Below are 17,175 nucleotides of genomic sequence, written 5' to 3'. Positions count from 1 at the left end.
ATCTTTGGTCATACTGTTCTGAGGCTACAAAAGAGAGATACTGGTCTTTGCAGTGTCTTAATTTAAGGTCTTTTCTTATAACCAAGTGGTAAATAGTGGCGTCATCCAGGAGGAGTGAACTGCCTGTGGGAATGGGGGGGAGAAACTTGTTTTTATTTGAGTTGCCTTGTCTTGTTTGAATTATAAAAATCTTTGCTAAAATTAGAGGATTAAAATTAAAGATTAAAAACCCTAGGATGAGGAGGATTAAAAAGTGGTTCGATCTGCTTTCTAGATGCATTGCTTATATTTGTATAAGAATATTTAGGAACTTGATATGAATTTACTTGTGAATGTAAAGTATTACTGTGTTTTATTCTTCTTTTGGAGAATTCGAGTCCATGAGGCTGAAAGGTTCGAAAGTCATGTTTGAAATTTTGTTGAACATGTTTCCCAAATGTTTCGGGTCAGCAAACCCCGTCCTGACCCTCTCTCCCCAGCGCAGTACTGCCTACTCAGATGCCAGGTCTGCAGGAAGGTTTCACCACAGCTGAAACTGAGATTCACCTCTAACCTCTTTTGACATCAAAAGCCTTGGTACTGAGGAACTTTAGATCAGATTGGCAGCAAAAAAAAAAAAACTCATGCAGTAGCTTTTCTTGTTTCGTTTTGCAAAAGACTTTTAGCCATCTACATAAAACTTTCGTGGGAAGATCTGATCTGCACTCCACGATGGGAAAGGCATCGCTTTGGGCGTCAGCAAGAGCTAAGTGCGAGTCTCCAGTTTAATAGCCGAGTGACCACGCAGAAGGAGATTTAGTGTCCTTAAGCCGAAATTCCTTCATCTGAAGCATGAGAAAGCTCGACCCTCAGAAGGAGATAAGATATATGCAAGTAGCAGAAATGCACATTTCGTGCATACGCAGAGCACTCTGGCTTATCCAGCTTCCACCCTGCTTTTCATCGTGACCCAGACGAGAGAGAAGATGGACTGGCAAGGACATTAGGGGCGGCAGGAAACCACGGCCTCAGTCTTCTTCCTGTTAACTCTCTTGCTGGTGGCCAGGGTCTGTGTTACCAGCATTCTGAGTATACCAGGTGCCCCCTTTTCCTTCAAGCTCTGGCATTAGTAAGACTTGAGGTGCTTTGTAGGTTTTTATGGTTTGCATCTGTCATAATGTTTGTTCGTTTAATGGGACTTAGTCTGTGATGAAACTTCTAAAGACAAGTGTGTGAAATATTTGAAGCAGAGATAGGAAGGTGTTGTTTTTGTTTTGTTTTGTTTTGTTTTGTTTCTGTCTTTTGAGGGCTGCACCCGTGGCATGTGGAGGTTCCCAGGCTAGGGGTCTAATCGGAGCTATAGGTGCCAGCCTACACCACAGCCACAGCAATGCCAGACCTGAGCGGCGTCTGCGACCTACACCACAGCTCATGGCAACGCTGGATCCTCAACCCACTGAGCAAAGCCAGGGATCGAACCTGCAACCTCATGGTTCCTAGTCGGATTTGTTAACCACTGCGCCACGACGGGAACTCTGGAAGTTATTCTTTATACCCTCCTTTTGTATTTAGCTCTTTGTACATATTCAGAGATAATTGAAATTAAATGTATGCCTTTTTAACTTATTTCCTCTTTATTGTGGTACTCAAAGGAAAAAGCTTTATCTTCATGGAGAAATATTAAGGATCATCTCAAGAAGGATATAGATACTTGACACAGATGCTCTTGGTGTTTATTTACCTTAAGGATTGGACCTGAACCCAGAGGTTTCTTGAGTTCTCTTCCATTGATTAAATAATCAGTGATTCTGGAGTTCCTGTTGGGGCTAAGGGGTTAAGAATTCTACTGGTATCCATGAAGATGCATGTTGGATCTCTGGCCTCACTCAGTGGGTTAAGGATCCAGTGCTGCCATAAACTGTGGCATAGGTCGAAGTTGCAGCTCAGATCTAGCATGGCTGTGGCATGGCCCTGCAGCTGCAGCTCTGAGTCGACCCCTAGCCCAGGAGCTTCCATATGCTGCAGGTGTGGTTCTAAAAAAAAAAAAAGAAAAAGTATGGTTTTTTAATGTGTCTCAAAAATATTTTATGTAAGACCTGCGTTTTAATTTCTTAAAATAATTTTTGGCATATGTTCTTTAAACCTAATTTTTAAATTATTTGCAATTAAATGGAATTTGGAGAGAAACAGGTATGAAAATTTACCTGAGTTATGTTTGACTCGGTCATTTAAAGGTACTAGACATTTTGAAACTTCGGAGATGTGAGTGCCCACATTCAGTCATGGAAGAGAAACCTCAGCTGTTTCTGGTGGTCGTGCTCTTTTGGTCATTAAAAGTACGATGTAGTTTTATCCCTGTGATTTAAAAGCTGATTGTTACAGTGTAGGAAGCAAATATCCAGAGGTGAAGTTATTTCTGTCTCTTCTGCATAGAAAATAGCTGTCTGGAAAATGTCACGTGACTCTCACATTTTCTTTTCTCAGGTTCATAATGACCATTTAATAGCTAGTGAAAAACAGCACATAATGCAGTGGGAGGATTTCATGAAAGAGCAGCACAGCAAACAGGCAGACGTGGACGAAGAGCACAGAAAGGCCATGGAGAAGCTTAAAGAGCAGTATGCCGAGATGGAGAAGGACCTGGCAAAGTTTTCAACCTTCTGAGAACTTGAGCCACGAAAACGAGACACTCATGAGAAAACCTTGACTTCCTCCCCAAAGAACTGCTCCCACCAAACCGTTTAGCCTCTGCTTCAAACTTAGCAATATTGTTCAGTGGCACTCCATCAGCAGAGAGAAGCTTCTCCTGGAGTCTCGTGTAGATGTTTGCAGAGGAAGAGTGCCACCTCTTTCCGGTGTAAGTGCCTCCATGTCATGACTGGAGAGGGGGGAGCAGGAGGAAGGCGGTGTAAATGTGCTCTTTGTGACGAGGACGGGTCTCCGTTTCCACTGGGTGTTATCGCCGAGAACTGTGAGTACAGACTTCTTGGAAGGGTACTTTTTTTTCTTTTTTTTTTGCCATTTCTTGGTCCGTTCCCGTGGCATATGGAGGTTCCCAGGCTCGGGGTCGAATCGGAGCTGTTGCCACCAGCCCATGCCAGAGCCACAGCAACCCGGGATCCGAGCCGCTTCGGCAACCTACACCACAGCTCACGGCAACGCCGGGATCCTTCGCCCACTGAGCAAGGCCAGGGATCGAACCCGAAACCTCATGGTTCCTAGTCGGACTCGTTAACCGCTGCACCACGACGGGAACTCCAGGGACGAGTACTCTTATTCATCCCATGCTGGGTTAATGTTCGTGTGTTGTCATGGCTGGAAGGCGGATACGAGGGCTGCCTGTCAGAGCCGCCTCGGCTGCTGGAGGAGTGTGTACCGCGTTGTTCCAGGAACAGTGTAGGCAAACACACCTGTCCTGGGAGCAGAGACCACACTGGAGCGAGAGGCGAGTCCAGACCTTGTCTCTGCTGTGCGGAGAGAGCCGTGCCGGTCTTTGAACGGCCGCTCGGGTGGGGTTGCAGGCTTCGCTGCACCGTAGTCCTGGGGTTCACTGATGACAAGACACACTTGGTAAGGGCTGGCCTTCTAGCACTTCCTATTTTCAGCTTTGAAAACATGCGTACAAGGAAAAGCTTACCAAAGCTTTAGTTGATTTTAGTCTTTCCAAGAACCATAGCCTTGCCCATAGTATTTACCTCATGTCGTGTCTGTTTTGCTGTGGGTGAGCTTTGGAAGATAAATAATGTCTATACATGTTTCAACTGTTTAATGAGTAATCAGCTAACTCTGCCAGGGAGTCCCTGTGGAACCATATAAAAATCCTGGCTCTGAGTAAACCAGAAGTATTTGCCCACATGGCAAACAATCCACGGTAACTGTAAATGCTTTTTAGTGTTTAATGTCTGTTCTCATAAGCAGGTGTATTGTGATGAAACGTGTACCAATTCTGTCATCACTGTGATCTTTAAAAATCTGCATTTAACTATCTAATTGAGGAACTGAGTTGATTTTTTATTTGCCATAAACCAAGCAAAATTAAATGCAATAATTTCAAGAGATTTATGGCACAGGAGTTTGAGGTATGGATAAACCTTTGAGATATTTTTTTATTGCTCTTCAGTAAAGAAAGGCTCAAGAGAGAAAACACCCAGCTCTCTGGTGTTATCTCAGCGTTGCTACTGCAGAACAGCGACAATGCTTGCTTGTGTAAATTTATGGCTTACTGTCAAAGCTTCATTCTTGGCTGCATGTTGAAAATGTGATTAAAGTTAATAGAGGAGATGAAATAAGTATTTGAGATTTCTTTCAATAACACTGAACTTCTGCCAACTCTCTCTGTCCGCTACTGTAGGCTTGACAGGTTCATCCATCATCTTCTGGTACCTGGACTAAAAAGAGCACTTGCTGACACTCAGGCATGTTGGGATTTTCTTAATTCTCTTTCAGTGGATGGGAAAAAAAAAAAAATCTGCTTCCAAAAATATCCCACACATGAAAAGGGAGGGGAACCTTAAATGAAAATTCCCTTTGTACTGTAGGCAGATCTCGGAGGGCTATTAATCGCCAGGGCACTGTGAACAGATGCTGGAACCGAGAAGCCAGGACTGTGGAGGAGCAGGAGCGTGCTCCTAACTGCAGTCCCTCGCCTTGTGCAGGGATTTCTAATAGGGTTTCTTCATCTCATGGGAATAATAAATACTTTGCCATATGAGTTTGTGTATATTATATAAGGATCTAAGGGACTTCTTAAACCGAAATGATTTAATGGGCTTGCTGAACTTTAAACATGAATACTAAATTCTTTCTTTGTAACTTTATTAGCTGTTCAATATATATAAGTTCTGAGAGGGATGATTGGTTTACTTTCTCTTTAATATTTTGTCGTGAACTCTTTTACTTACATTTCCCAGTTTCTAAGTTGCTTTGGATATGTATTTTATTTACATATAAAAATTAACTTTCGGGAGTTCCCGTCATGGCTCAGTGGTTAACGAATCTGACTTGGAACCATGAGGTTGCGGGTTCCATCCCTGGCCTTGCTCAGTGGCTTAAGGATCCAGCGTTGCTGTGGCTGTGGTGTAGGCAGCGGCTATAGCTCTGATTCGACCCCTAGCCTGGGAATCTCCATATGCCGCGGGAGCAGCCCTAGAAATGGCAAAAAGACAAAAAAAAAAAAAAAAAAGTTAGCTTTCGTAGTACATAATATACATTTCTGCTGTTATGCTATTGAACAGAGATGATGCGGATTATATGTAGCTCACAGGATCAAATGCAATAATGTGTTGTCCATTTAGAGTGCTATAGAAATATTGTTTTTCAGTTCTAGTACTTTTTTATCTTTCATCATGATTTCTTTTTTGACTTATATATATGTAGGTGGGATTTTCTTTGATTTCTTATTAACATGTAGATTTTTTAAGTTCTGTCCTTATTATTGATTCTGCTTTAAATGGATTATGGTCTGAGAATAGATTCATATAAGACTGAAGGTTAGAATTTGTTGAAATTTGCTATATGACCTAACACCACAGCCATAGCAACGCCAGATCTGAGCTGCGTCTGCGACCTATACCACAGCTCACAGCAACACTGAGCGAGGCCAGGGATCGAACCCGCAACCTCATCGTTCCTAGTCGGATTCGTTTCCGCTGCACCACGATGGGAACTCCTAAAAGAAATATTTACATAGGCCACACCAGCTGGTTAGTAGTAGTATGGCATATACTTCTTTATCCTTCTGTTGCATCTTTTGTTCTGTTTTCATGTGCCCCTTCAAACCTATAACTAGATTTTTTCTGTCATTTCATTGGACACTTGAATCCATTTATATTTGTTGAAACTACTAATATATTAGAATTTATTTATACCATCTTATTGTGCTTTTCGTTACACCTATTTTTTTCCTTCCTCACTTTCCTTGTTTTAGTTTTTGCCTTCTTTCAGAGTATTGAGTTTTGTTTTGTTTTTCCATTTACCTTTCCTCTATTAGTTTTAAAAGGTAAAAATCATTTTTTAATCTTCTCAATGCTTACCATGAAATTTAATTTGCATAGTTAAAACTTTACAGAATCTAAAGTGAATGTCTTCACTCTTTTCCTAAACATTAGACTTTGGAAACAGAGTCTGCTTGCCTCCTCTTAACTTGTAAGTGTCTAGAATTTAGTTTTATCTCAGTTTAACTCCAAAAGTAGTTATTTTATACAGTCAGTTTTTTTAGGTTTACTTATAAGTTTACCAGTTTATTGTCATTGAAAGTTAGTTACCTACACAATTCTAGATTGAGAGTTATGTTCTCTCAGAATTTAATGATACTGTCCCAGAATCCCAAGTTTCCATTGTTGCTCCTGCAGTGACAGCTCTCAGTCTGGTCAGTATTCCTTTGCAGCTGCCCTGTCTTCTCTCTCCATTTATGTCTAAGGTCTTCGTCTTTGGTGTTCTGCAATCAGATGTAATTATCCTACAATAGACCTACTGTGGATTTATTCTCATGAATCTGTTCAGATTCACTCAGCTCCTTAAATCTGAGAACCAGTGCCTTACATGGATTATGGAAATTTTCAACTCTTCTGCCTTTAAATATTGTGCCTTCCCTTCTCTCGTTTCTCTCCTGGAGGAAATAGAATTAGACATGTTTCACCATCTCATTCTGTTCTCCATACCTCCGTCTCTGTGTCACATTTTCTGTCTTGTCTCTCTATTGAATTCCGTGTATTTTCTTTAAATCTGATGTCTGTTTCACTAATTCTGTCTTCTCACTGTCTCTAACCCAATTAACCTATCAAGTTTTTAATTATGTTGTGGGTTTTGTTTTTTGTTTGTTTGTTTATTTGTTTTCATTTCCAGAAGTGTCATTTGGGTCTTTCTCAGACTTTCTTGGTCATTTGGGAAGGTTCTATTACTTCCTGTTTTCCTTTTTAAACATATTACATGTACTTTCTTTATGTAATATATATGGGAATTCCAGTATTTTTCTTCCTTTTTTGTGGATCTGAAACTGCATTTTGTTGTTTATTATTTATGATGACTTGTTTTCTGATGTTTTATTGTGAGTTCACATTCCTCTGAAACTTGATTTTGGGGAATTTTGATTTAAGGTATGTTTCTGTGGGAGTTCCCATATGTGGCTCAGTGGTTAACAAATCCAACTAGGGACCATGAGGTGGCAGGTTCAATCCCTGGCCTTGCTCAGCGGCTTAAGGATCCGGTGTTGCCGTGAGTTGTGGTGTAGGTCGAAGATGTGGCTCAAATCTGGCGTTGCCGTGGCTGTGACATAGGCCGGCGGCTACAGCTCTGATTAGACCCCTAGCCTGGGAACGTCCACATGCCCCAGGTGAGGCCCTAGAAAAGACAAAAGCAATAAACAAAACAAAGTATGTTTCTATGAAGATTTATTTTCTTTCCAGCATCTCTGTTTTTTTGTCGTGGTGCTGCTAGACATGGACTGCTTTAACGTCACTTTTCACCTCGGGTCTTGCCACTGCTCCCGCCCTGTCCTTCGGGTGTGTGGTGTGTGTGGTGGTGTGGTGTGTGTGGGTGGTGGGGGGGGGGGGGGGGGTGTGGTGTGTGTGTGTGTGTGTGGTGTGTGTGGTGGGGGGGGGGGGGTGTGTGTGTGTGTGTGTGTGTGTGTGTGTGTGTGTGTGTGTTCGTTCCCAGGGACCTGCTCGCGGGCAGTGGGCGTCTCATCCTCAGACACAGGCCAGTGCTGGGCTGTGATAAGACGCTCCTCGAGGAGCATTTTCCTCCCCACAGCTCTCCCTGGAGTGAAGAAGAGGAAAGACCTGAGGTGTGCTTCTAGTTCAGTCACCGAGAGTGACACCCTTCGGGGAGTCTCCAGTCCTCGCCTCATCCAGCTCAGTCCCTGCTATGAACTGAATTCCGCCCCCCACCGTGTGACCTCGTGTGGATGGAGACAGGGCCTGTAAGGAGGTAATTAAGGTTGAATGAGGTCGGAACAGCAGAGCCCTGATCGGATAACCCTGGTGTCCTTCTAAAAGAGGAAGAGAACACAGCACCCCTCTCTTCATGGGCATGCAGAGGCATGGTCGTATGGTTACAGCAAAAAGGGTGCCCAACTGCAAACCAACAAGAGGCCTCACCAGCATGGAATCATCCGGTCCCTTAATCTTGGACTTCTTGACTCCAGAACTGTAAGAAAATAGATTTCTTTTGAATAAGCTACTTCATCTATGGTATTTTGTTATGATGGCCCTGGCAGACTAACCACTCCCAGGCCTTGACCCCTGCCCCCGGGCAGGCATGGCTCCTCAAAACTGGGTCCTTCTAGGCTACAGGGATGGGGACACAGGACAGGTCCAGAGCCAGATTATCCTATGGAATTCACTGTTTCCCACTCTGCCTTCAGTTACTTTCATTAGTTTATTATGAACTCAACCCTGAATAAAAAGTACAGTTGATTTTTTTTCTAGCATGTTTGGTGTTCGGTAGCTAGTGAGATTTCTCTTGCAGAAATGGCATGTTTCCATTTGCAGCAACATGGATGGACCTAGAGATTATCATACTAAGTGAGGTAGGTCAGAAAGAGACAAACGCCTTGTGATGTCACTTAGGTGTGCAATCTAAACCGTGACACAAATGAACCCATCTGTGAACTAGAGGCAGATTCAGACATAGAGAACAGACTTGTGGTTGCTGGTTGTTGGGTGGGGGTGGAAAGATTGGGAGTTTGAGATTAGCAGATGCAAACTACTGCATACAGAATGAATGAACAAGGTCCTACTGTCTAGCGCAGGGAACTGTATTCAGTATACTGTGATAAGCCATAATGGAAAGGAATATGAAACACATGTAGAGCTGAATCACTTTGCTCTACAGCAGAAATTAACGCAACATTGTAAGTCAACTATACTTCAATAAAATTTTTTTTTTTTTTTTTTTTTGTCTTTTTGCCATTTCTTGGGCTGCTCCTGCGGCATATGGAGGTTTCCAGGCTAGGGGTCTAATGGGAGCTGTAGCCGCCAGCCTACACCAGAGCCACAGCAACGCAGGATCCAAGCTGCGTCTGCAACCTACACCACACAGCTCACAGCAACGCCGGATCCTTAACCCATTGAGCAAGGCCAGGGATCAACCCGCAACCTCATGGTTCCTAGTCGGATTCATTAACCACTAAGCCACGACGGGAACTCCCAATCAATTTTTTTAAAAAAGAAATGGCATACTGGACAGCTATATGTTGACTTTATTATGTTCAAATTTCCAGAGTTCCTCGTGGCTCATCGCAAACAGATCTGAGCAGTATCCACGAGGTTGCAGGTTTGATCCCTGGCCTCGCTCAGTGGGTTAAGGATCTGGCTTTGCCATGAGCTGTGGTGCAGTTTGCAGACACAGCTTGGATCCCACATTGCTGTGGCTGTGGTGTAGGCCGCAGCTACAGGCCAACTCGACCCCTAGGCTGGGAACCTCCATATGCTGCAGGTGCAGCCCTAAAAAGTTAAAAAAAAAAAAAAAAAGAAACAAATTTCCCTCTCAAAAGGCTGTGTCTGTATGATATCTTTTCTTTCATTGTGCCTAATATTTTCCATTTGATGGCTTCTTATGTCTGAGCTAATTTGATTTTTTCTGTTACTTCTCTTGGATTCTTTTCACTATTTGCAAGCTAATGGGAAGCAAATAAAAGTATAATGGTCCTGTTTTGAACCTGCACAGCTCTTTTCTGGAAAAGTTTACAATTAATTAATTTTCAACTCCAATACAATAAGAATATCAGCATTTTATTGACGTATTATTATACCTCAAGGTCGTACAGGGAATGGAGAATGAGAATCAGGCACATCACTTCCCATTCTTCCTTGCTCTTGTTTTGTAACTGCTAAAACCTGTCTTCTGGTGACTCGTCTGGCAACACTAGCAAAGCAGTATTTTCTCTGATTTTGTCATATTTTTACTCTCCATAAGCAAGAGCAAGGTTAACTCAGATTTTCAACTGTGATGCACTGAACAGAGTGATAAATTAATAAAAACATGAACATTTGATCCTCACAAAAGTCAAAATTCTAATTATCTCTGCAGAAATAGTCAAAATCAATTCATGGTAAGTAAATACAATACTTACCTTTGTATAACAGCTTCCAGTTTGCAGTGTACATTTAAGTGCTTGGTATGTAATTTAATCTTGCTTTATCCTTATAACCAACATACTCACTTTGTTCTTTTAGAGAAAAACAATAGAAATACAGGGAGTATAGAGTTTTGCTCACCTAACATTGAGCTGGCATCAGTACATCAGATAGATAAACAGACCTTTTATGGTTATAAAAAAAAATTCCTTAAGTGATATCATGAAAATCTATAGGACAGATGGATCCCCAAATTATTCTTTATAATTACACAGGTTTTTTGTTTTGAAAGAACACTTCGTGTACTACAGACATTAAGAAGTCAATACAAGTTCTCCCTACTGTGGAACCTTTTGTAAGCCAAATGGCGTAAAATGAGGGACCAGTACCCTTAAGACATATGTTGCTGATGGAGGCACAGAATAAATTGAGGTGCTCCCAGACACGGTTCAGTGCTATGGCAGCTTAATGCTGGGATGCATTAAGATGAAGGAATGACTCAGGGAACGTGCTGTAAGACAAATGCTGAAAGCTAGATTTGTTTTTCACCTTTTTTTTTTTTTTTTTTGTAAAAATGAAAATTCTCTTTGGATTTCTTTTGGTTGGCAAAAATAAGCACTAATGTAGGTGTTTTGTAAGATGAAACAGTATAAAGTGAGCTTTCAAAACAGAATACTTGCAGATGAGATTTCAGTCTTCTAAAATATTCTGAATTATTAAAATTATTTTTAAAAGAACTATTGTGTGATTTACTGACTGGTCAGGCTGTATTACAGCATAGGCTGTCAAATGAGTGCTACTCAGGGAGGAGACCCAGTGCATGGTCCAAGGTCACTGAGAACAGTCAGCCGTGCTCACCAGATTCAAGTAGTCTAGCACTTAAAAAAACAAGACGGGAGAGCACCCAAGATCGAGCCTTTTGCAGTGTGTCCAGTCCCCAGGGCCAGCAGGTCTGCTCTGCAGCCAACACAGGAAGTACTATATGTTTTAAAAGTTGAAGTGAGTGAAGAATAAGTGGGTGTCAGTTATTCCTTTGGGGTAATTGTTTCCCCCCCCCGTAAACTTGAGAAAATCAGGTCTGGATGAGACTAGATGGGCACGGAAAGATGAGTCTCCATAGAAACATCACTTGGAGTTCCCGTCGTGATGCAGCGGAAACGAATCCAACCAGGAGCCATGAGGTTGCAGGTTTGATCCCTGGCCTCCCTTAGCAGGTCAAGGATCCAGCATTGCCATGAGCTGTGGTGTAGATCACAGACACAGCTCGGATCTGGCGTTGCTGTGGTGCGTAGGCTGGTGGCTACAGCTCCAATTAGACCCCTAGCTTGGAACCTCCATATGCTGCGAGTGTGGCCCTAAAAAGACAAAAAGACAAGATATTATCACATTTATGAGTGAAAAACTTGACCATAGGAGAGGTCAGTGTCATCTGCAAATAGGCTTTTATTTCTATGATGCTATAGAAAACTCTGAAGACTCCACCAAGAAACTGTTCAGACTAAAATAGAGTAAACTTGCAGGGTCCAAAATCAATACAGAGCAATCTGCTGTATTTCTGTTCACTAACAATGAACTATCAGAGAAATTAATCCCATTTACAGTTGCATCAAAAAGAATGAAGTACCCAGGAATGAATTTAAAGAGGTGAAAGATTTGTACACATGAAAACTACAAGATGAAAGAAGTCAAGAAACAGAGGAAAGATATTTCATGCTCATGGACTGAAAGAATTAATATTGTTAAAATGTCCATAGTACCCAAATCAACCTACGAATCAGTGCAATCCCTATCAAAATTTCAATGGCATTTTTCACAGAAGTAAAATGAACAATCCTAAAATTTAGATCCACAAGAGCACTGGAATAGAAAAGCAATCTTGAGAAAGAACAAAACTGGAGACACTTCCTAATTTCAAACTATATTATTAAGCTACAGTAATCAAACAGTTTGATGTTGGCATAAAAACAGACACATCAACCAGTGCAACAGCCCAGATGTAAACCCACACATACATGGTCGATTCATTTATGACAAAAGCGCCAAAAATAAAAAATAGGGGAAGGACAGTTTCTTTAATGGTGTTGGGAAAATTGGACCCCCTTCTTACACCATACACAACCAACTCAAAGTGGATTAAAGACTTGAGTGAAACATAAAACTCCTAGAAGAAAACGGGGTGATCTCCTTGACATCAATCTTGTTGGTGATGTTTTAGATTTGAAACCAAAAGCAAAAATAAGTGAGACTACAGCAAATGAGCTGCACAGCAAAGGAGACAAAATGAAAAGACAACTTACAGCATGAAAGAAAATATGTGTAAATTGTATGGTAGGGGGTTAATGTCCAAAAAACACGAACTCATATAACTGAATAGACATTTTTCCAAGAAGCCATAATTGACAAACAGGTACATGAAAACATGCTCAGCACCGCTAATCCTCAGAGAAAGGCAAATCAAAACCACAATGAGATATCACCTTTTGCACTTGTTAGGATGGCTGTCATCCAAGAGATGAGAGAATAAATGTTGGTGAGGATCCAGAGAACCTCCTACACTGTGGGTGGGGTTCTAAATTGGTGTAGCCACTATGGGAAACAGTTCTGCAAAATATTAAAACTGTAACTACCGTAAGATCCAGCAATTTCACTTCTGGGTATGCATCCAAAGGAAAGATCATTCTTGTCTGCAAAAGGAAAATTTGTTGTCATGCAGCACTGTTTACAATAGCCAAGATACAGAAACAACCTAAGTGTCCATCAGTGGGTGAGTGGATAAAGACAGTGAGATGTGTGTATATATACACACACAATGGGATATTCAGCCATGAGAAAAACCCTGCCATTTGTGACAACGGGGATGGCCTTGAGGGCATTATGCTAAGTGAGATAAATTAGAAAAAGACAGACACTAAATGATCTCGCTAACCTGTAGAACCTAAAACAAAAAGCCAGAGACAAAGAATAGAGTGGGGATTGCCAGAGGCAGGAGTGGGGGGCTGGTGAGATGGGGTAAGGGGGTCAAAAGGTACAAAGTTTCAGTTGTGATTAATTCTGAGAATGCAGTGTGTAACAGTGACTATAGTTAATAACAGTGTATATTGGAAAGGAGCTAAGAGTGGATCTTAAAGTCCTCATCACAGAAAGAATAACTATCAGATGTGATGTGACAGATATTAACTATACTTATTCATTTAAACTTATATATATAAAATCGTCTTCTACACTTTAATACCCATATTATATGTCAATTATATCTCAAGATGGAGAGGAGACAAGTCAATATATGGGGTTAGCTAGATTGTGTTAAGTTTGTCATAGATCAAATTCTTGACCTTTATGAAATTGCCCGTATTGCTAAAATTTTAATTCTTCAAAGAAATAACTTGATAAATATTTGTAGGTCTTGCTGTAATGCATTCCCTTAAAATAGAATTTTTGGAGAATTTAAATAGAAAGCCACAAGTTAAATCTTTTTTAAATTCATATCCTCTGAAATGTTTAAGCAGCTTGGAAATGTATCTTTTTTAGGAAAACAGTTCATAAAATTACAGTGAGCTCATGGCCACAGAAATAAAATCTTATGCCATCAATTGTATATTGAATAACTTTTAAAATTAGGCACAAAATAATTTATTAAAATAGAAAACACTATTTAATTTTACTAAGAGAAGTATTGACGCGAACGTGCTTTTCACTTGGGTTCTAAAATTTATAGCTAAAAACCAGCAGGTGTCACTGTGATAACGAAAGTCTTTCTTGCCCCCCAAGCGATTTCGTGACCATGGGCGCATAGCACCTATGAACAAAGAAGCGTAAGAGGTAGTGAACTTATATTATATCCTGAACAAAAATACCAAAATGTGAGAAAGTATATATAGTATCTCCGGAGGCTTAGGAGTACTTTTGAGAATTATATTGTTTCCTTTCTTCCTGTTTTTCTTTAATTATATAATGTGAGGGTTTTATTAGCATTAGAATTGTAGTAACCCCCCTGGTGATGCTTTGGACTTTTTATTAAAGTGTAGAATAGCACACAGTTCATTAGGTTACAACCTGCATAACCAAAATCAAGTCAAGAAAGAAAGCATTCCCTCTAATGTTTGTAAAGAGATTTGGAAAAACCCTTGGTTCTTCCTCCAAATTAAGGTAGATTTATAACTTTTAAATTAATTTTTAGAGATAAAAATGTGGCAATTGGTCGAAAATAATAGGAACCAAAGAGCTAGGTGTCAGGGCATCTTCTTCTCACCGAGTATAGGACCCAAAACAGCATTTAATAAACATTTCTTCATTGAGGCATTGCACTGTGTCTGGACTTTATTCTGAGAAAACTGTGGTCAACGCTAGCACTCCATCTTAATGAAATTTTGATCCAGTTGTGCACTTGTAATAATGAAATAGAAAAAAAAAGGACCATAATATTACATAGTATCATATCAAAGACCATGCCAAACAAAGCAGTTTATGAATAAGTGGACTCCTAGTAGGAACTATCTTTGTAAGTTATAATCAGAGCATCATTAGTAATAAAGATAAAACCTGAATGCGGTGGGATTTAGAGAATGGAAAGAAAGGCGACGATCTGGTTCAGTTTAGTTCAGTAAGGATTTATGGAGCACCTGTGGTCCAGCCACTTCGCATTCCTAGATAACTTGTAGGGATGAAAAATGAAGAAAGCTCTGTTTCTGCCCTTGTTGATCAAAAACACAGATGGAAATACTGGTACACTTAAACGATAATTAACAGACTTCTTTGATGTTGTAAACACTGGTAGATAAGACTGGGAATTGGCAAATGCACTGGTTTGAGGGTCAAAAGACCTAGGTTTTCGTCAAGCTTCCGTTGCAAAATTTACGTGGGGGCTTAAACAACATCATCAGACAACTTCCACATCATTTTTGATTTTATTAACTTGTGCGTATCACAGGTAATAATACTGTTAGATCAAGTGACACGATGAAAGTGCGACAGGAAGTTTATAGGGTCACGTGTGTGACTGATAGAGGAGAGGACGACCCTGCACATGGAGTTTTGAGACTGCAGCTGAAAATCGCAGTTCCTGGTCTAGACAGGGCAGGGATAGAGGTGAAAATCTCGGTGTGGAGTTTAAGACGGAGGGAACTTCTAACACCCATATATGGGTATGTCTGTGCCCTGTTTACACTTCTTGGGACAGTAAATTTAGGTAATCAGCCCGGTTGCTTTTTCACATGTATTCGTAATTGTTAGCCCAAGTGACTGAATTTTTTTCCTCTTGAGAACATCATCACTCTTAGTTGGGAAGATCAGAAAGATGTTAAGATAGCAAGAAGCTATCTTTGTCTCTTAGATAAATATTTTGCTTTTATATAATTAATGAGAAAATACTGTGGCGTTTTATTAAGCAGCTACGCCTGTTTAAGGATTTCCCATTTCCTTTCCCAGAAGACGAAATTGTTCGAGGACAAAGAATGTATTTCTTGCTGGTTTATATCCCCTGCTTCGACCATGGGCTGTGGGTTAAAAAAGGAAAGTCTGCTCCTTGGTATAAGACCAGTCATGAGCTGGATTAAGGGAGGCTTGAATCACCCTTGCTGCATATGCTGCCTTTGTGTTTTACTGTGATTGAATATAAGGAAAAAGACCAGAAGAACATACCCAGTAATGTTTAGTCTCCACCACCCAGTTTCTGGTCTACCACCACCTACCTTAGAGCCCTTGCTGTTTCTCTCAGGAAAGCTTTGAAGATAAACTGTATACTGTAAAAGCAGAACGCTTGAAGTCTTATCTCTTTGAAAAAAAAAAAAAGTTACTCCTGTTTATCAAGTATTTTTTTCCCCTAAAAAACTCATCTGGAGTCCCTGGTGGTGCAGCAGGTTAAGGATCCAGTGTTATCACTGCAGCAGCTCCGGTCGCTGCTGTGGCTCAGGTTCCATGCCCAGCCTGGGAACTTCCACTTGGCGCTGGTGCAGCCAAAAAAAATTAGGTCATCAAGTAGGACCTGGGAATGCATCTTCAGATGGAGACAGTGGTGTACGTAGTGGCAAGACTCGTCTAGCCTCAGACTCTGGTGTCTCCAATTACGATGGTGCCCGCAGCAGGACCGGCCACGATGTTGAATGGGTTTTTGTTTTTGTTTTTGAGAAATGTGTCCAGAGTTTCAGGCTGTAGGTCCTAGAATGCAGCTCTGCAAGCTGTGCTGCCAGGTAGGGACGGGGAGCAGAATCCTCCTCTGTCCCCAGGTCCTGCCTCCCTCCAGGCTCCTTTCCTTCCTATGGTTACACTCACCGCCTCAAAACAGAAAGCTCTCCATCCCGCCTTCCAGGGAAGTCTCAAGTTCTCTCTCATCTGGGGCTGAAGGGATTTTGAAGTGTTTAGTATGATTTGTTGTGACTGAGAAGCAGACGAGAGGAGGGAGAGATAAATTTGGAAGTTGGAATGAACATCCTATCTGTGAAACAGATCAAAAAATAAATAGCAAATAACCAGGACCTGCTGGACAGCACAGGGAACTCTCCTCAATACTGTGTAATAACCTATACAGGAAAAGGGTCTGAAAAGGACGGATATGTGTATACGTATAAATGAGTCCCTCCCAGAGTTCCCATCATGGCTCAGCAGTAGTGAACCTGACTAGTATCCACGAGGATGTGGGTTCGATCCCTGGCCCCGCTCAGTGGGTTAAGGATCCAGCGTTGCTGTGGCTGTAGTGCAGGCCAACAGCTGCAGCTCCGATTCAGCCCCTAGCCTGGGAACTTCCATATGCCGTGGCTAAGTCAACTACAGTCTAGTAAGATTTTTAAAAAGAAGCAGATCAGAGAGGAGACGCATTCCCCTCCCCCACCGAGCAAACGGACACATTTTAATGTGCTTGGGTGACTGTGATGGTTCTTTAAACCCACCGCTGGATAAAGGGATCTCCATTTGCGGGTGCAATGATCTCCCATCACATTTTGTCCCCAGTTCTTTAAAGTGGCACCTTTCCCTGGGGCAGTTAATTGGCTGTGAAGTTGCTGCCCACAGGCTTCCATTGGGTTGGAGAAGTGACAGAGGACTGTAGGGAGACGCCCCCAGGGTTTATTTTCATTTCTTCCTTTGAAAAAAATTCCTAGATATTTATTATTAATTTTAAATGTTATTG

At 41.3% G+C, this 17,175-nt stretch overlaps 1 protein-coding gene across 1 annotated transcript in view; it reads left to right on the top strand.

Moving 5' to 3' along the window:
* The window catches only part of BLOC1S5 (biogenesis of lysosomal organelles complex 1 subunit 5), a 38,880-nt gene extending 36,208 nt beyond the window's left edge, over positions 1–2,672 (top strand). Inside the window, 1 exon segment of the mRNA NM_001098591.1 lies at positions 2,464–2,672. Coding sequence (NP_001092061.1) covers positions 2,464–2,643 — 180 coding nt within the window. The 3' untranslated portion in view covers positions 2,644–2,672.

This window comes from Sus scrofa, chromosome 7, assembly GCF_000003025.6.
Source record: "Sus scrofa isolate TJ Tabasco breed Duroc chromosome 7, Sscrofa11.1, whole genome shotgun sequence".
NCBI lineage: Eukaryota > Metazoa > Chordata > Mammalia > Artiodactyla > Suidae > Sus > Sus scrofa.
This window is presented reverse-complemented; position numbering and strand designations above follow the sequence as displayed.